The sequence below is a fragment of the Gossypium hirsutum genome, chromosome A12 (assembly GCF_007990345.1).
Source record: "Gossypium hirsutum isolate 1008001.06 chromosome A12, Gossypium_hirsutum_v2.1, whole genome shotgun sequence".
Classification (NCBI taxonomy): Eukaryota; Viridiplantae; Streptophyta; class Magnoliopsida; order Malvales; family Malvaceae; genus Gossypium; species Gossypium hirsutum.
This window is the reverse complement of record NC_053435.1, coordinates 94867796-94887256: the sequence shown is the minus strand read 5'-3', so window position 1 is coordinate 94887256 and position 19461 is coordinate 94867796. Positions and strand designations below refer to the sequence as shown.

The 19461-nt window shown below is 32.5% G+C and overlaps 3 protein-coding genes across 3 annotated transcripts; 2 read left to right on the top strand and 1 right to left on the bottom strand.

The window, feature by feature from the left end:
- Positions 1 to 334: 334 nt before the first annotated feature.
- LOC107918595 (protein HGH1 homolog) lies at positions 335 to 4363 on the top strand. Its single transcript, XM_016848185.1, has 9 exons — positions 335 to 471; positions 839 to 961; positions 1124 to 1321; positions 1529 to 1604; positions 1719 to 1864; positions 2737 to 2850; positions 3016 to 3147; positions 3942 to 4055; positions 4158 to 4363. Exons 1-9 carry the CDS (start codon positions 418 to 420, stop codon positions 4206 to 4208), a joined length of 1008 nt encoding a protein of 335 aa, XP_016703674.1. The 5' UTR covers positions 335 to 417; the 3' UTR covers positions 4209 to 4363.
- Positions 4364 to 4897: 534 nt separating this feature from the next.
- Positions 4898 to 7370, top strand: LOC107920200 (sphinganine C4-monooxygenase 1). Its single transcript, XM_016849768.2, has 2 exons — positions 4898 to 5546; positions 6618 to 7370. The coding sequence occupies exons 1-2, from the start codon at positions 5325 to 5327 to the stop codon at positions 7170 to 7172; spliced, it is 777 nt and encodes a 258-aa protein (XP_016705257.1). The 5' UTR covers positions 4898 to 5324; the 3' UTR covers positions 7173 to 7370.
- Positions 7371 to 8040: 670 nt separating this feature from the next.
- On the bottom strand, positions 8041 to 9315 carry LOC107920201 (60S ribosomal protein L34). The gene is made up of 4 exons (XM_016849770.2): positions 9084 to 9315; positions 8867 to 8946; positions 8384 to 8493; positions 8041 to 8290 (listed from the first exon to the last, which is right to left on the bottom strand). Exons 1-4 carry the CDS (start codon positions 9160 to 9162, stop codon positions 8200 to 8202), a joined length of 360 nt encoding a protein of 119 aa, XP_016705259.1. The 5' UTR covers positions 9163 to 9315; the 3' UTR covers positions 8041 to 8199.
- Between the last annotated feature and the right edge of the window lie 10146 nt (positions 9316 to 19461).

Genomic DNA, 19461 nt, shown 5'->3' with positions numbered 1-19461 from the left:
TAATTGTTTGGGTGAGTGGAGGCTTGCTCATGTTTCGCCAATGTAGTTGCTTCCAAGATTCTCATAATGTCAATCTAAACAAAGGGGAAAGACAATTTTCATGAAAAAAAAAAACAGCTTTATAAAATGAGGAAGGGGTAGAGGATTTTTTCATGTCAATAAATATAAATAAAAGAACATGTCAAAAAATATTAACAGCTAGACTAAATTTTAACAAACCAAAAAGTCAAGGACCATTTTGATCAAATAAAAGTAGAAGACTAAAATTATACAAAACGTGAAATGCAGGGATGAACTGTAAAATTTAACCTAAGATATTAAAATCTGGAACGAAGTCGTTTTGAATCATATTTGGAGGACACTTATTTACGAATTGTTCGCTGCTTCGCCGTCGCCAGCATCAACAGAAGAACGATAATGGCGACTGAACTGGAAGAGCTAATAGGCTTCCTCTCTGCCCCCTCTCCTCCTGTAAGTTTCCTGTATTCATTGTGATCATCTATTTTGCTTCTTATAATTCGCCACAAATTGATGTAAAATTCTCGAAACTGGTTTTTATCTTTTTAAAAATTGTTTTAACAAGTTTTCAACTTCTACTCTATATTTAGCTACTTACAAGCACTCGAACTAAGCTAAACAATTTATTTTTGGGTCATTTCATCTTCATACAAGAAAACCCCATTTAATTCCCAGCTTTAGTTCTTCCTTTTACAACTTGTAGAATTCAAGTCGTTGAACCTTAAATATACTTGTATAGAAGTTTCTCTATTCAGGGTTGTTGCTGTTTCAAGCTCAGTTGAATTACTTGTATTGGTATTTGTTGATGTTATATGTGTAGGTGAAGAAGGCTGCTGTTGATATTGTGCGTGATTTAACAGGCTCTGAGGACGGCTTGCACTCTCTTTCAAACTATGCCAACACTGTGCTTCCATCGTTATCTAGGCTTTTGAGTGATGATAAGGTGTTTATGTTTTTACAGAGAAACTTTCTTTTGCTAATCCTTAGTGCTTTTCATTAACTGATTTTAGTGAAAATGTTTGAATCAATTAACACAAGCACCTATCTTTCGATTTCAAGCACATTTCATTGTATGGGGTGGTTCTCTCATAGATAAATGTTGCAGGAAGTTTCAGAACCAGCTGCTGAAGCTCTTGTAAATCTGTCCCAAAATGCAGGACTGGCTGCTAAGATGGTTGAAATGGGGTTGATTAAAATAGCCATGGATATGTTGCATAAGCCAGGCTCTAGTATTACTCGATTGCTGGTTATGCTCCTGGTTAATCTAACACAGTTGGATGATGGTATTTCTTCCTTGCTTCAGGTGCTTTATTTTTATTACCTATGACTATTACTACTATTTTATGAAATCCATACAAATATTGGGAAAAAGGTCATTTTTTCATTTTAACTATTGCAAGATTTATATTGAATGTTGTATGTCTATATCTAGCTTCTTATTATGGCTCTTTTTCTGCCTTATCTTTGGGAAACTTCATTTACTTATCACATGACCTTTTGTGCTTTTTAGATTGGAGATGATAAGATGCAAGGACTTTATGTAATGAAGCTTGTAAGATCATTCTGTAGATCCAGTGAAACCAGTGGTGTGTTTTACATCTTTTTTTTTTTACTTCAATTCATTTATAGCCTTGTACACTTGTATTGTCTGTTTATCCTTCAAATGTTAGCCTCACATTCTTCTGTTACACCTTTACAAGATGACCCTTTTGATCATGTTGGTTCCATACTTGTAAACATCTCAAAGAAAGAGGAGGGGCGGAAAATGTTATTGGATCCCAAGCGTGGCTTGTTAAAGCAGATTATTAGACAGTTTGATTCTTCTAGTCTATTGAGAAAAAAAGGGGTATGTAAAATTGATTAATGAAGCAGTAAGTTTCTTCAGTATTACTCATTTTATGGAATATTAATCTTCTTTTAGTTTTCTTCTTCTTGTCCTTTATGGCAATTACGCTTGACCCAGAAATCTTGGAAACTCTTTCTAACCTTGTGGAAAGTCTTTGAAGTTGCATTGAAATATTTATAGCCTTTTCTAGGATCCAGTGATTCGATCATTTTGCTTCATTGCATTATTGCTATAAACATGTAAGGTCCTTTAGAGAATTTGCTGCTGTTGCCAAGTTAGGACTGTCTCAGAAAAAGCTGGTTCATTAACGGCCTATTACATGTTAATGAGACAACATCTGCTTGGTCACAGTTTTTCTTTTTGGCCAAAGTTTTCCCATGGTTATTTATCAGCCCCAGAATGATTACTGCATTTTTTCTCGCAGATGTCTTTGATAAGAATAACCGTTTTAGGGGAGCTAACGGAAGGCTTTCCATAAGATAGCCTGTCTATAATATAACCCAAGATTAATTTGAGATTTGCATTAGAAGAGCTTAATGAGCTAGAAATTTGTTGTAAGAAGAAACTGAAAGAGCTGATACCTCATAGCTGACGATCAATGTTCAATAGTAGACTTGTTCAGAGTTTGGTGGGTAGATAAATTGACTAGTTTGAGAGTTTGATTAAGCTTGTGAATAGCTTCTTTTCAACAATACTAATTTGAGAGTTTGATTAAGCTTGTGAATAGCTTCTTTTCAACAATGTATTGTAAATAAAAGCTTACTCTAATCAAACTTAGGGGCAAAGCTTATTCAAATAAAACCAATTTGTACTTGACTAGACCTATTAACTTAGCTTCTCCAGAGATCAGCGGGTTGTTTTCATGGTTACAGGTTTCTGGAACTATTAGGAACTGCTGCTTTGAAGCAGAGAATCAACTACAGAATTTGCTCTTGATATCAGAGTTTCTTTGGCCAGCTCTGCTTCTCCCAGTTGCTGGAAACAAGGTAACTTTGGTCAGCTCTGAAGAGAGATTTCTTAGTTTGATTTGAATGTCTTGTGGCAGCATTGCTTGATGTGTCACATTTGTTTCATCAGTTTCTTGTTTATATATCCAGCAAAAGCTCATGGCTTGAATTTTTTTCCTCATTTGTCTCTTGGCCTCTGCCCAGATATATGGTGAACAAGACACATCAAAAATGCCACTTGAACTTGGAAGTGCACTCTCCATTGACCGTGAACCTGTTAAGGATCCTGAGATTCGTGTTCAAGCATTGGAGGCTATTTACCTGATTGCTTTACAGGTGAAAATTGGTGATATTTCTTTTGTTCCTATCTAAGTGTAGCACACTGTTAAACCCATTAAACATATTCTACTTCCTTTTAAGAAATTGCTGAGCTTTCTTGTGCACCCACAAAACTATTAGCTGAAATTTTGGAAGAGGACTGTGGAAAGTTCTTAGTTTTTCTTCTAAGATTTTCTGGGGATTGTTCTTCAGTTCCCATCTATGAAAGTTGTGACATGAGTTATTGTTTTTCATTGTATTTATAAACGACAAGGAATGGTATTAAAGTCCTCAGAAGATATTGACTCTTATGTTTCCCTTATATATATTAGCAATGCACTATTGCAGATGGTGCTATAAAACTAGGGAATGATCATCTCTACTACTTGGAAAAAGCACCGGAAATTTCCACCACTTAATCTGGGAGTGATCAGTACACTTTCAACTAAATCCAGTGTTAATATCTGTTCAAATCAATTTTTTCTTTCTAATTGGTTTTTATTTACCTTCATACTAAATTTAAGATCATTAAAATTTCAATCATGGATTTAGTTGAAAGTGCATCACTCACTTTTAGACTAAACTTGAGGATCATTTCTCATGGAACTAAACTAAGCTAGGAAATCAACTTAGATGCTTTCGAAATGCATGGACTTTTTCAGTTTATTAAAATTCAAAACTTCAGTCCGGGTTACCTTGGTTTCCTTAATGCATCTTCTACATTAGGATTTTTCACTTTATACGAATTTGTATTCATCTCTGTGAAAGGTATTGCTTGCATGCATCACAAGATTTTTTGTTCATCTCTCCAGGAAGCGGGTCGAAGGGCGTTGTGGTCTGTCAATGGACCGAGAATATTACAAGTGGGGTATGAAGATGAAGAAGATCCAAAAGTAATGGAAGCCTACGAGCAAATCGGTTCCTTGGTATGTTTTTAACTCATCCTCTAGTAATTGTTATGGTATATAAATAATATAATAGAAGCACTAATTATGATTCTGATATTGACTTGATTCAATCATTACCAGCTTGTTCATGGAAGTGAGAGTGAAGAACCATCAACAACTACATCAAAATAGCAATTAACTTGAATGTTTATTGGTTTCTCCATTATCTTTTTAAGGTACTACTCTCTAGGTTTTGGAAAGGCCCTTGGTTTTTTCTAGCCAAAACGATGTCGTATTCGATTACATAAAGAAGTTGGTTTCCAGTATGCATTTTATGTTTTGCATTATCTTGGAGTGTACCATTTCGCTTTTATTTATAAAATCTTGTGCTACCAAATCAGAAATCTTAATTAAAATAATATAAAAAACAATTATATAATTAAAAAAGAGTTAATTCTTTTTTCTTCCAAAACTCTGGTTACGTGTGTGGTTTTTTATTACATACAGGTATCAGATTAGATAAAAATAACATAGTGAAGCCTAAAAGTAATTGAATTAAAATTTACCTGTTTTTCAATAATTTTTATATAATACTTAAAATTTAATTAAAAATTAAATAAAAAATTTCAGTATTTAAATAATTATGAATTAAACTGAAATCGAAAACTATGGCTCGATTTAATATTCGATTTTCTTATTCATTTCTACCAAACAAGACCTTGAAATATTAAAAATAAATTACTTGGATCCAAAATTTTTAAAAAAGGCCCATTCCTATAGAATTGGGTAGGGATTCTATTTTTCCAGATCAATAGCAAGAGACAAAATGGGGCCTAACCGCACGTATTAAATCAATTAGTTGGCCTCCGTCCGATCACTAATTCGATATCCTAAATATTTCTCATGATGGAGCCGCATGTATCAAATTATAATTTCAGATGATATTTTCTTTATTCCAATGCACATGTCGGTTCTTTTTCTTTCCCCAATTCTGGTCGATTTAGAAGTTTCACTTTCATTCCAACCCTAAATAAGATGTTTGAATTTTCTTTCTTCACTTTTTTTTATTAGTAGTTGTTTCCTATACTCTTAGACTTTTCTTAATCATTGTTATTATTTTATTTATGAAAAACGCCGCTTTTGACCATTATTCTCGTTTAAGCCTATAAGGGACAGACGGCAGAGTACAGACCAGAAAATTCCCAAAGTCGTCTGTGCTTTTCTTTTTTCCTTATTTTTTACAAAGTTATTATTATTCCTCTTCAAAATTTGATGTGGTTTTATTTGAAGTTTGTTTAGCAAGAGGAGATGGGTTTTGCTATATCCGATGAGCTATTGGGGACTGTTGTTCCGATTGTTGTTTACTGGATTTATTCAGGAATATATGTGTGTTTAGGGTCTTTTGAAAATTATAGATTGCATTCGAAAGCGGATGAGGATGAGAAGAATTTGGTCTCCAAACAAACTGTCGTTAAAGGCGTTCTTTTGCAACAATCTGTTCAGGCTGTTGTCGCCATCCTTTTGTTCACGGTAATTCCTTCCTAAAATTAAAATTATTTATCTTTCTTTGACGATTGATTTATTTTTCACTATATTTTCTAATTATAGCTGATTTTTTCTTCTTCTTATGGTTGCGATCTTGTTTTACTTTTTTGATTTTCGGATTATCTTATGGTTTTTGGTGCTGGGTTTCATTGAATTTTAGCTCCTTTTTAATTTCCTTTACTAGAGAAGCGTTTCTGACAGTATTCATAGCTAGGGCCTTTCCTTTTCCTTTTTTTTTTTAATCGTACTGCTATTCGTTCTTAGAATTAGACTGTCACTTGGTTTACTCAGAAAGTAACTTAGTCCATAAGATTTTGCTAAATTCTCTAGGCATGATTCGAAATTCTTACCCTTGATTACTTTGCAAGGATACAAGCAAGTGTTTGGAGTTAATTATTTGGATGCAATATATTTGTCCAGGCTGACTTACAGAGGTTGGATGGATACTCTAATCAGCCATGATTTCAACTTGATTTCTTTTGATCCACTCATTATTATAAATAGGACAGCAAGTACTTATTTATCTATACTCAACTGCACATGTCCTGTCTCCGTAGCCCATCTAGTAGCCTTGTTACATTGAATCTATGGTGTTTCGACTCATTTGTTTTCCCTTAGCTACACGTTTATAACACATTTTTGGACGTGTATGTAAGTCTGGTTCTCCAATTATATGGAAAAACTTAGAAAGATTGAGCACACGTTTTAGTTATATGCTTGCTCCAAGTCAATCATAGCATTGAATTGTCTTTGTAATTATGAACTTTCAGCTATAATCTTACCGTTTTAGTATGTACTTCTCTTTTGCATATCTACTGACTAATCCATCTTCAATTTATTCTTTAATAGTTATGAGGTAGGCAGAATAAATGTGGAAGTATGCTTTGTTATGGTTTGTGTTTGTGATTTCTAGCTTGTTGGTTAACTGTTATTATTTTCCTTTGTTATCTTTACTCCACTTTTGGTTTTTGTTAATTGAACCTAAGATTCCATTCCTTTTTCAGTTGTCAAATTGTCTGTACTGTATTTAATTTTACCAAACATTGCATTTTGCAGTTGTCAGGGAGCGATGCTGGGGCATCTGCACAACAGTCATCTTCCTTTATTACTCTAGTTAGACAATTTGTCACAGCAATGGTGGTTCTGGATACGTGGCAGTATTTTCTGCATAGATACATGCACGAGAACAAGTTCTTATATCGGCACGTGCACTCTCTGCATCATCGGCTTGTTGTTCCTTATGCATTTGGAGCTTTGTACAATCATCCAGTGGAGGGGCTTCTTGGTGACACAGTAGGCGGTGCCTTATCATTTCTCCTCTCTGGCATGTCTCCACGAACTTCTATCTTTTTCTTCTCTTTTGCCACCATCAAAACAGTCGATGACCATTGCGGATTGATGCTTCCTGGAAACCCCTTTCATATTTTCTTTAGAAACAATTCTGCATATCATGATATTCACCATCAGCTTTATGGGACCAAATACAATTTCTCGCAACCGTTCTTCGTCATGTGGGATAGAATTCTGGGAACGTACATGCCTTATTCACTCGAGAAGAGAGCAGAAGGGGGCTTCGAAGCACGGCCAACGAAAGAGTTCAAAGACGATTAATTAGTTATAATTAATTAGTTATACCGTGAGCATCCCTTTCCTTTTATTACGTAAAATGTACCACCAGTATTATTCCTTCTTTTTTACCCATCAGTGAACCACACTGCTTTTGTGATTTGTATATTCCTATATTCTTAGGATCTAAGCTTCAAACTTCCTTTTTTTTTATATAGAGAAGTAATAATGATCTATTAGTCACGACTCACGCTCACTTAAGCCTATAAGCTTTTCAGGAACAGCTTCAGCCAGCTCTTCATCTCAATGGATAAGAGAGAAACTGGGAGTTCATATCCACACAAAGTTGTTTAAATGCTAGTAGTAGAACTGAGGGATTTTATTCTATAATTCATATACTTATTTTGAGAGGAGATATATTAACTTTTAATTCGAATTTAACCATTATTATCTTAATCTGTTGTTTTCATGCGAAATTTATATGATAACATGTAGGTGTTAAAGTCAAGAACATTTCAGAGATTAAAATCCAATGAACAATGCAAATAATAGTTTTTAAGGACTAACAAAAGCAAAGAAAACCATATGTATCAAATACTTTTTTCTAATAGAGTAGTTAAACTATCTTATTTAAAGATGTTTATTTATTCATTAAAGAATTGTTTAGTAAATTTAAATTGCCATATTACTTGACTCAGTAACATCAGACTCAGTCAGAGTCGTCCAGAAGCAAAATTTTAATTCAGAAACAATTGAGAACTGCTCAGCTCAGAACATCTAAAAAAACTCAATGCCAGCCAGCATGGACTTTTCTCAAATGGTGAAATAAATAATGTGGGGGCAATCGCATAACCAGGCAACATTGCACATTTCAGTGGAAATACCAAATTTGGAGAAGAGCAAACAAAGTGAGTGTTCCAAAAACAAAATTTTGACATGAAAGTTGATTTGTCGACAAAATGAAAAAGTAGAACATGATTCATAACAAATTTAAAAACATAAATCCAAATCTTAAATCCCCTCAAACTACTATTCCAAGATTCAGTATCAATCCATTAGCAAATCCTAGCTCTCACTTGGATGATTGCTTTTCCTTTGTCTTCTGAATCTTCAGTACCTTCTTCACGATCTTTTGCTCTTCCACCAAGAAGGCCCTTATGATCCTGCAATAATCCCCAATCAACAAAACAAGTCTTGAACCGCTAAATACATGAATGCAACATGACATAGAAAGTCTCAAATGTTGATGAACAAACCTTTCTCGAACAGCACTTCCAGATAGAACTCCACCATAAGCACGGTTCACGGACCTACGGTTTCTAGGCAATCTAGACCTCTTATACTCAGCAGGCCTCAAATGAGGAATCTGCAAAATATTATAGGCTTATTTAAGTTCAACTGAGAAAACTATAATACTATAGTCAAACTGAAATACCCAGTTTTCTTTCTCCGTATTCCCACATTGTACTTCAATTGAAAAGCCATGAAACAATATAAATTTAAATAACGCTAATGATCAAAATGACCCTAAACGTGTATATAAGTTGAAATTACCATAACATTAAGTCTAAAACATCTCAAGATCAAAACTTCACAGAAACCTAAAAAGAATGAATCAAAATCTCCAATGAATCACATCTCAGCTCCCTAAAATCATAAACAATAAACCACTTCCTTATAAATAATTCAACAGTCATTCAATAAATTCCATCAAAATATTTAAGGGAAAAAAGGCATACTCCTTGAATTCTCTTGCCGGTAACAGGACATTTAGGTCCACTAGCTCTCTTCTTTGTCGTTTGATAAACCAGCTTCCCTCCTATAGCAGCAAAAGCAAAAGAGGAAACCACCGCCATGCCAATGCACCATCGATCATAAACAATCGTCCCATTGATTCAAATGAATAAAAATATATTTACGAATCTGGGTTTTGGAGAGAGAGATGGAAGAAGATACCTGGGGTTTTGACGACGTGGTGTTGGTTGGACTTGGTGGCGTAGCTGTGACGCGTGCGGTAAGTGAGCCGCTGAACCATTTTGGAGCCGCCTCTGGTGTTGGTTTAGGGTTTTGGATTGGAGGCGATTCAGTTGAGTCCCCAAGGTATATTTATCGCCAACCAAAATGGGTTTTAAACATCAACAGCTCGGCTATTGGGCTTCTTTTTCTTAGTTTTAAACAGCAATACTGCGGCTCTATTGGGCCTCTTTTCTAAGTTTTAATTTCAAGTGTAAACTACATCAATTGTCCCTAACCTTTTATTAAAATTATATTTCACTCACTCAACTTTTAAAAATTATATAATTGTCACTAAAGTTTTTGAAATGTTGCATTATTGGCACCCATCCATCTTCTGTTAAGAGAGTGATATGACACATTAATTTAAAGGGTTAATAACTAATTTAGCCCTTGACTATAACCAAATATTAATTTGATGCTTTTAATTTTTTAATAATAATCCTAAAAATTTAAAGGGTAAACTATCCAAATAGTCACCCAAGTTTTAATACTTTTTTGGTCACCAATTTTTTTTTTGTTAATTTAGTTACTTCCACTAGATTAATTGTCATTTTTAGTCATTCCACCATTAAAATGCCTTGGTCCCTGAACGAAATACTAACGTGGTGGCCTTTTGATTGGTATAAAAATAATTTTAGCCCTTAACACTTTACATATTTTGTCAGGTTGGTCCTAATTCTAGAAAAAAAACCAATAAACTTAACCCTCAATGTTTGCATATTTTTTCAATTTAGTCTGAATTTAAAAAATTATGATTTTAAGAACTTGAAAAAATATATAAAATTTATTATAAAAGGATATAAAAATATAAAACATTTTTAAAAATATAAATTTACATAAAGGCTTAATTGCTATTTGGTCCTAATTCTAAAAATTCAATAAATTTAACCATTAATGTTTGCACATTTTGATAATTTAGTCCAAATTCTAAAAATTTATAAATAAAATATTAAAAAATATATAACATTCAAAAAAATCAATCAAAACCCCAAATCAAAATAAGTTTTCTTAGTTATAATTTAAAATCATGAAGAACCCACAAAATGCTTACTTTTTATATATGCAACCGCACAACAGTGCAATTAAAAAAGTAAAAAAAAAGTTCAAAAGAGAGAAACTTTACAAAACAAAATTCATCCTTTCATCTCCTTCCTCATTCATCTTCATGCTTCCTATTGTTCTCATACTTCCACTCAAACCTCACAATCTCAAATACCATACCTAATCCATACCCAACTTTACTAGATTGAAACTACATAATCACTTCATCATTGAGCACTCACCATTAAATCCACACCCAAAGTCGTTTTTTTTTCTTTTTCTTTTATAGACACACCCAAACTGAGTTTCGCTTATTCTTTTAATGAGAAAAAATCGATCAATGAAGTACCGCTTAGCCTTAAGCATTTAAATCCCTCAAAGCCTTGCACTTTGCCGCAGAAATGGAGTCAGAGATGTTTCTATAAGTAAAGGCTTTTTTATTTGAATCCATCAACCAACTGTTGATCATGATGCTAGTTGGATTTGGTTGTGATTGATTCAAAAAATTAATTCAAAGGACTTGTTTAGTTCAGTGGGGTTTAAAGAAAAAAAGAAATTTTGATTCAAAAAATTCAAGAGAAATTGAAGGTTAAATTTTGTTGAATCTCTAAAATTTTTTATTAAAATATAAGAAATATTGATTTGAATCCCTCAACCAAATTCATATTTAAGTCTTTATGTAGTTATATATATTTTAATAATTTATATTTTTATGTCATTTTATAATAAAATTTATATACTTTCATGTTTTTAAAATTATAAATTTTTTGAATTTGGACTAAATTGACAAAATTTGAGCATTAAATTTATTGAACTTTTTAGAAATTAGGAACAAATTGACAGAATGTATAAAGTGTTAAGGGCTAAATTTGTTAAATTTGTTATCATACCAATTGAAAGACTGCTATGTCAACATTTGGGTTAGTGACCAAGGCATTTTAATGGTGGAGTGACTAAAAATGACAATTAATCTAACAGGGTGGCTAAATTAAAAAAGAAAGAAAGAATGGTAACCAAAATAGGAATGTGTTAAAACTTGGGTCACAATGTAATAGTTTACCCTTTAAATTTCTAGAATTATTATTAAGAAAATTTTTAAAAGTATCAAATTGATATTTTAGTTATAGTTTAGGGGTTAAATTGATTATTAATCCTTTAAATTAGCATGTCCCATCACCCTCTTAACGAAAGTTAATATATAAGTGAAAAAAGTAGCATTTTGATAACTTTAGTGACAATTATGTAACTTTTGAAAGTTGGGTGTCTGAAATGTAATTTTAATCAAAGGTTAGGAACAATTTGTACTTTACCCTAATTTTAAATGAGTTAATTAATTATAAAAAAGGATTGATTAATTTTATTTAATTAATACTAATTAAATAAGTTACACAATATAATTACAATTTTGTTAAAATCATGATAATTTTATCGTATTATAATTTGTGTGCAAGCTTATTTAATTATTTAAATAAAATTAAATTACAATGATCGCATAATTTAATTTCACTTTTGGAGTTGATTATTTAATTTATTCATCCAGTTAAATACAAATCCAAAAAAGTAAATTAATCCTAAGTCATCTTTTGTTTTACGGAGAAAATGTATTTATTGTGGATAGTAATATATGCAATCTATTTTTCATTCGTTGTTCCTATCCATTCATTTACCCTTTTTATTATGTGATTTATTTAAAGTTATATTAAACTAGCAAAGAAACCAATCAGACATAAATAATTGAAACATAAAAATTTGTGTTTAAGTTCTAACTTTTCATCTATTAATTACAAAGTTATGTAACCATAGAGTTAATCCATTAAAAGTACCACGACTAATCTCCTCATTATATATCATTATAAAAGCTACTTATGTTAAGCTTTTATTCAGTGATATTATAACTTGTGTGTTATACTCTTGAGATATCCATAATCTTTTAGGTTAAATATGTTCACCTAAAACAATCCATATTTATCTTATGGTTACAACTGTATCTTCCATGAGGAAAAAAATATTACTTATACTAATAATTACTAGTCATTTGTCCCAAAGAAATAACTCGTGGTCATATTTCATTTTTATAATTCACTCAATATAAATGAGAGGATACCATTTACTCTTTTAGGCAACTATTATTCCACTATTGTTAGTGAAGCCATATTAGTTCATGTACCAAATATCCCAACTTTTAACCTACTATCATGAGAATACATGTTTCCAATATATTAAAGTACATGAGTTATACACATATAACCATTCACTTGATCAAGATTTAAGTAAGTCACACCATGAACGTCACACGTGAATAAATTCACAAATAAGTCTAAGATAAATTCATCTTAGATATTATTCGATTTATTGCCCGTCTAAACAATCACATCTATATCACTATTTTTAGGAGTTAATCAAACTTTGATAGTCAAAATAAGCTATCTCTCCAAATGAACTTATAAATGACATAATAGCCCTAATATTAATCATTTGTTCAGTTGCTTTATTTACAAAACTATTAAGGGTAAACATACAAAGAATATTAAATAATTATGAAGAAATTTTTATTTATTTAATCAATCCAAAAAATTACAAAGAAAGGCATAAATGTTGCTCTCTGCCACTCCTTAAGCCGCAAATGTTGAGGTTCACTCCGTCGAAGATGCCGAGGCACTTACAAGAGATGAATTTATAGAGGAGATTGCTCCTACTGGTGATAAGGATATAGATTCTGCTATTATTTCTCTTGTTGACAGTTTCATTGATGTGGTGGATGTAGAATTAATCATAGGGTGTTCCATTTTGTACTACTTGCCCTTTGAAATAATATTGTAATGTTTCCTTAGTTTCTTTTTAAGTTATTGCTGTCAAATAACCTTTCCGCGAGCCCTTATATTTGTTAGCCCTTCACGCATGCAATGTTTTATGGATGATCATGTGAATAAGTTAAGTCTCCAATGGGATCAAGGTATTTGAAAGGCGAGTTACTTTAGGAAGTATACTTCATAAGAAAATCGAATGTTTTAAAAATTTAAATGTTTGAAAAGGCAAATTACTTTAAGAAATATGTGTCTCGAATCTTTTTTTTTTAAATCCACTTTTTATTTTAAAAAACGAAAATGGAGTCACCAATTTTTTTAATTAGGTGTGATTTGATCACTTCAAGGCTTTGCCATTTTAATAAAATGCTAGATTTATTAAAATCATTTTCAGTCTACAAAAATTCAGGAAATAGGTTTGGGAGTCGTGTTGTGCAGAAGAGTGTAAACGAGTAAAATTATTGTACTAAAAAATCACACTAAGTTCAATTTCTAGGAAAGAGAGGTGGATCACAAGGATCGCTTAAGTATTAGGTCTTTCCTAGCTAGAATATCACTCTTTTGTAATTTAATAGCACAATAAATCACTACAATCACACTCACAAAATATACAAAATAATACAATAAAGAACACTAGAATTTTAACGAGGTTCAGTAAATTTTGCCTATGTCCTCAGGCACTACCAAATATATTTCACTCCAAAATACAAGTGAAGATTTACAAAGAGAGAGAAAAATGTCTTAAGTAAAGAATGGCAAATGTGGGTTAATGAAAAAATGAAAAATGGTTAAGCCTATTTATAGTGGAGGTTCAGGGATCAACTAGCAAAGTCACTATACAATTAGGGACCAAAATTTGCAATTATCTCATACCAAATCTCAATCCCACTCTTGGTGCCTTAAATATCAGATTTCTAGTGCCAACATTTTGATACCCATATCTTTGTCTTTCCAAAGTATGGATGATTGCCGATAATCTCCACCTTGAAGATTTGATTAGGATAATCTTATCTTCACTCAATTCTTTCTGCCTTTGTCAACAATACTTGATAGTGCCTTTTTCAACTGTTAAACTTGCAGGATATTGATCAAGTTCAAATAATGTTCGAACATGGTTGTTGTTACCACCTTGGTCATCATATCTGCGGGATTATCTACAGTCTTAATCTTCTGAAGATGAATTTTCCCCTCATCAATAATTTCTAATACAAAATGGAATCGTACGTCGATATGCTTTGTACATGTATGATAGGCTTGATTCTTTGCTAAATGAATAGCACTTTGACTATCACAATACACATTAATATGCTCCTGAACCAATCCCAAGGTTTTAACCATACCTTGTAACCAAATAACTTCCTTTACAGCCTCTGTTAATGCCACTGTAGACTGCAGTGTAGACTTCCAACTTATTGGTCCTCCAGCAAGTGTAAATACATAACCGGTGGTTGATCTTCGTTTATCCAAATCACTGGCATAGTCAGAATCAACATACCCAATAACACCTTTACCAAGTGTAGTATCCTACTTGAACAGTAATCCAACATCCATGGTCTTCTGAATATACCGTAGAATCCATTTCACTGCTTGCCAATGTCTTTTTCCAAGATTATGCATATACCTGCTCACTATACTAACTGCCTATGAAATGTCGGGTCTTGAACACACCATTGTATACATCAAGCTACCTACTGTATTAGAATACAGAACTTGTAACATGTATTCTTGTTCCGTATTCGTTGAAGGAGATAGTTGTGCAGAAAGCTTGAAATAAGAAGCCAACGGGGTACTTACAGGTTTTGTCTGCTCGTTCATGCCAAACCGCTGTAGTACTTTCTTCAAATATTGCTTCTGAGACAAACTAAATTGCTTCTGAGACAAACTACTCTGCCATGAGCTTTATCTCTGCATATTTCTATGCCAAGAATCTTCTTAGCTTCACGTAGATCTTTCATCTCAAACTCAAGGTTGAATTGAGTCTTCAATCTCTCAATTTCAACTTTACTCTTAGATGCTATCAACATATCGTCAATATATAAAAGAAAGTATATGAAAATTCCTTCTTGTAGCTTTTGAAAATACACGCAATGATCAAATTTACTTCTTGTGTACCTTTACCCTTTCATGAACTGATCAAATTGCTTGTACCACTGTCTCGAAGATTGTTTCAATCCATAAAGTGACTTTGTCAGTTTGCGAACCAATTTTCTTTATCAGCAACCTTGAATCCATCTGGCTGAGTCATATAGATTTCCTCTTCCAAATCACCGTGTAAAAACATGGTCTTCACATCGAACTGAACTAGTTCAAGATCATATTGCGCAACCAAAGCTAGCAAAATTCGAATAGAGGAATGCTTCACAACTAGAGAAAACACTTCATTGTAGTCTATTCCTTCTTTCTGAGCGTAACCCTTTGCTGCCAATCTAGCCTTGTATCGAATTTCATTTTTACCAGGAAATCCTTCCTTATTTGCATATACCCATTTACATCCAATTTCCTTCTTTCCTTTGGGCAGTGTCACCAACTCCCAAGTCCTATTTTTATGAAGAGAGTGCATTTCTTCATTCATAGCTTGCTTCCACTTTACACCATCAGGGTTACTTCTTGCTTCTGTGTAAGTAGAAGGAACATCATCATCTGCAATTGTAAGTGTATAGGCTACCATGTCATCAAAGTGAGCAGGCATACGAATCTCTCTTCTTGATTTTCTATATGCAATTGAATCTTGTTGCTGTAGAAGTTCTTGAATTGAAACTTCTTTATCATTTGTTCCTTCAATATTAGCTGGATCATCGTTACCCTTTTCAAGCTCCACCTGCTGCAAAGTACTACTGATTTTGTCATCCTTCTTTTATGAATCATTGTTCTTCATTATGGTTGATTCATCAAAAGTCACATTTCTACTGAAAACAATCTTCCTTGTATCAGGACATCAGAGATGATATCATTTTACTCCACCAGTTATACCCAAGAATAATGCTTTCTTTGCTCTTGGGTCTAACTTAGATTATTTTACATGATAATATGCAGTGGAACCACAAACATGTAAAGAATCAGAATCAGTAGCAGATTTACCAGTCCACATCTCCATAGGATTTTTTTTCCATTTATTGCAGTTAATGGCAAACGATTAATTAGATGGCATGCATATGTAACTGCCTCAGCCCAAAATTTCTTGCCCAATCCAGCATTGGACAACATACATCGAACTTTCTCCAGTATAGTCCGATTCATATGTTCTGCCACCCCATTCTGCTGTGGTGTATCCCGAACAGTGAAGTGTCGCACAATGCCCTTATCTTGACATACTTGTAGAAATGGATCATTCTTGTACTCCGTACCATTATCTGATAGAAGTTGTTTGACCTTTCGACCAGTCTGAGTCTCCACCATCTTCTTCCATTTTAGAAATGCATCCAAAACTTTACTTTTTCTTTTCATTAGATACACCCATACTTCTTGAATAATCATCAACAAAAGTAACAAAATAATGCATACCTCGCAAAGAAGCCACTTTGGTAGGTCCCCACACATCACTGTGAACATAGTCTAAAATTCCTTTCGTATTGTGAATTGCTGAACCAAATTTTACCCTCATCTGCTTTCCCAGAACACAATGTTCACAGAATTCCAATTTGCAAGAATTTTCACCTTTCAACAAGCTTTGCTTCGCCAAATTCTGCAAAGTTTTTTCACCAGCATGTCCCAATCGCATATGCCATAACCTAGTAGCCTCTGAATCTGCATCTTTCGCAGAAACTGTTGATGTTGAGCCAATAACTGTACTTTCATTTTGAATAGTACATGTTATTCCTTCTTGTACCTTTCATCACCGTCAATACCCCATCTATTACCTTTAGTAATCCATCTCTCAAAATGATTGTGAGCCCTTTAGATTCTAGGACCCCTAATGAAATGAGATTTTTCTTCAAGCTAGGTATGTAGCGAACATTTGTCAAGACTTGGATTGAGCCGTCGTGATTCTTCAATTGGATTGTACCTACTCCCATTGTCTTACAAGCGCTGTCATTGCCCATAAAAATAACTCTACCTTCTAGTTCTTTAAGACTAGAAAACAAGTCCTTATTAGGACACATATGGTAAGTACATCCTGAATCCAAAATCCACTCATCTGTATGACATGGCATCGCCATGCCAACGAAGCTAAAGTCTGACTCCTTATCATGCTCCGCTACACATGCATTAGAAATAGCTTTGCCTTTTTGTAACTTAGGACAATTCTTTTTCCAATGCTCTTTCTCACGACAAAAAGCACATTCATCTTTGGCAGGTCTCCCTTTGGACTTTCCCCTTCTACCAGGTTTGCTGCTGTGTGAACAACCTCTTACTATTAAGACTTTGCAGTTGTATCTTTGTGATCCTTTTTGTAACACCCTAAAAATTTCTACAATAAGATATTATCCTTAATATAGTAAAATAAGGAAATAAAGTGACAAGAAGAGGAAAATTGAGTTATGTCACTGGGAAGTATATTATGACATATTGATTCAATAAAGGACTAAATTGTAAAAGTAAAAAAATTTTTGTGGCGTAAGAGTAAATACTCAAAAGTTGAAAGACTAATAGTCCAAATATTTTAAGGGTGGAATGATCTAGAAACCAAGGAAAATTGATGAATTAGGACCAAATTGAATAGGTGAAGAATTATGAGGGATTAAATTATAATTTTACCAAATTAAGTGATAACTCAAGAATAAAATTTTAAAAGATCACAAAGGGAAAAATGGTCAATTGAAAGAGAGAGAAATCTAGAAAGTAATGATGATGTTCGTGATATTTTATAATATTTAATTAGATAATTATTATTTATTTAATATTTTAATAAGATATTTTATTATTTTATTATTTTATTTAGTCATATATATGTGTGTGTGTGTGGAAAAAAAATACAAACATACACCATCCATCATCTTTTCCATGCACTAACCTGAGAGGAAGAGAGAAAGAAAGAAATTTTTACTTTCTTTACAATTTGGTCATTCTACAAAAAATTCACCATTTTCACCCAAAAATCAAAAGAATTTCCATGGCTACCAAGAGAGAAAAATGTTAAGGAGACTATGGGAAGTTAGAATATCAAGTTGGATTCAAGAAAATGAAGCCAGGAAGCCAAAGGAGAGAGAAAATCAAGTTAAAGATTGAAATCAATGGAACAAGGTAAGAACATCAAGATTTCAATACATTTTTAAGATTAATATTATTGAAAAAACATGGAATTGATGTTAATGTAGAGTTTTATTATATATGGTCTCATGTTCTTGATATGTTAGTGAAGAGAAAATAAGATAAAGTAATGAGAAATAGTGTAGAGAAAGAAAATAAGGGTGTTATAAACATGGTAAATAAATATCTTGCACTAAAATAGTTTTGGACAGTAGCAGTAGGCTAATTTTGAAAAATCACCATAAATTTTGAAAATTGAATTAGAGGATGAAAAAAATATAGAATTAAATATTATTGAGTCTAGTTTCTTATAGAAGAAATGGTGTAAGCAATGAAATTGTGAATTGTGAGATATAATAAATTTAGTGAGACAAGGTCAAAATGATTTTGGGTTCCCCTGTTATGACTTTGGAAAATAATAAAAAATTGGAGAAAAATAATTAGGTCCTTAAAGTTATATTTTTAAAATCCTGAATGAGTCTATTTTCAATAGAAACAAACGAGAACATCATCTGAATCCTGTACAATAAGATGATTAATTTTTAGTAAAGAAGGGTTGGAACTGTCAGACGGCAAAATAAGGGTGACTTTAAAGAATAAACTGTACTTATTGGCTAAACCAAAAATTCTGAAAATTTTATGGTAAGAAGATACGTAAGTCTAGTTTCATAAAAAATTAGCATATCTTAATTTAGAGTTCTACAGTTCAAGATATAAATAATTTAGTAACTATGACGCAAATGGACAGTTTTGAATATACATATAAGTAAATAGTAAAATTATTGATAATGTTACCTATAGCATGTTATATAAATATAGGATGTGGAATGGAGAGGAGGAGGAGGAAAATATGTATGAATATTCAGCTAGCATGGCTAATTTGCATGTTTTAGGCTTAGGGACTAAATTGAATAAAAGTAAAACTTTATGGGAAATTTTGTAAAAATGTTAGAAATGACCAATTTGCATGAAATGGATTATTTTATTATTTAAAATTGCAAATTGAACGAAATTATTAACTTAGTTCAAGATCGGGGAAAACATGTTTTAAGGATTAAATTGAAAAGTGTTGAAATTATGGAAAATTATGATATTTTATAGAATTCATGGGTTGTTATCAATTTGAATGAGAATAACGGCTGGAAATAAGGATTAAATTGCAAGAATTTTATTTTTTTGAGCCTAAGGATGAAATCGTCATTAATTTAAAAGTTTAAGGGCAAAATGGTAATTTTGTTTAAAGCATTAATTGAATGTATTAGAACATGAAATAAATGAAAACAATG

Coding starts and splice junctions, on each gene's coding strand:
- LOC107920200 (XM_016849768.2), top strand. CDS start 5,325: ATGGGTTTTGCTATATCCGATGAGCTATTGGGGACTGTTGTTCCGATT. Junction 5,547..6,617: donor TCGCCATCCTTTTGTTCACG/GTAATTCCTTCC, acceptor TGCATTTTGCAG/TTGTCAGGGAGCGATGCTGG.
- LOC107920201 (XM_016849770.2), bottom strand. CDS start 9,162: ATGGTTCAGCGGCTCACTTACCGCACGCGTCACAGCTACGCCACCAAG. Junction 8,494..8,866: donor CCGGCAAGAGAATTCAAGGA/GTATGCCTTTTT, acceptor AATATTTTGCAG/ATTCCTCATTTGAGGCCTGC. Junction 8,291..8,383: donor GGAAGTGCTGTTCGAGAAAG/GTTTGTTCATCA, acceptor GGATTATTGCAG/GATCATAAGGGCCTTCTTGG.
- LOC107918595 (XM_016848185.1), top strand. CDS start 418: ATGGCGACTGAACTGGAAGAGCTAATAGGCTTCCTCTCTGCCCCCTCT. Junction 1,605..1,718: donor TAGATCCAGTGAAACCAGTG/GTGTGTTTTACA, acceptor CACCTTTACAAG/ATGACCCTTTTGATCATGTT. Junction 1,865..2,736: donor GTCTATTGAGAAAAAAAGGG/GTATGTAAAATT, acceptor TCATGGTTACAG/GTTTCTGGAACTATTAGGAA.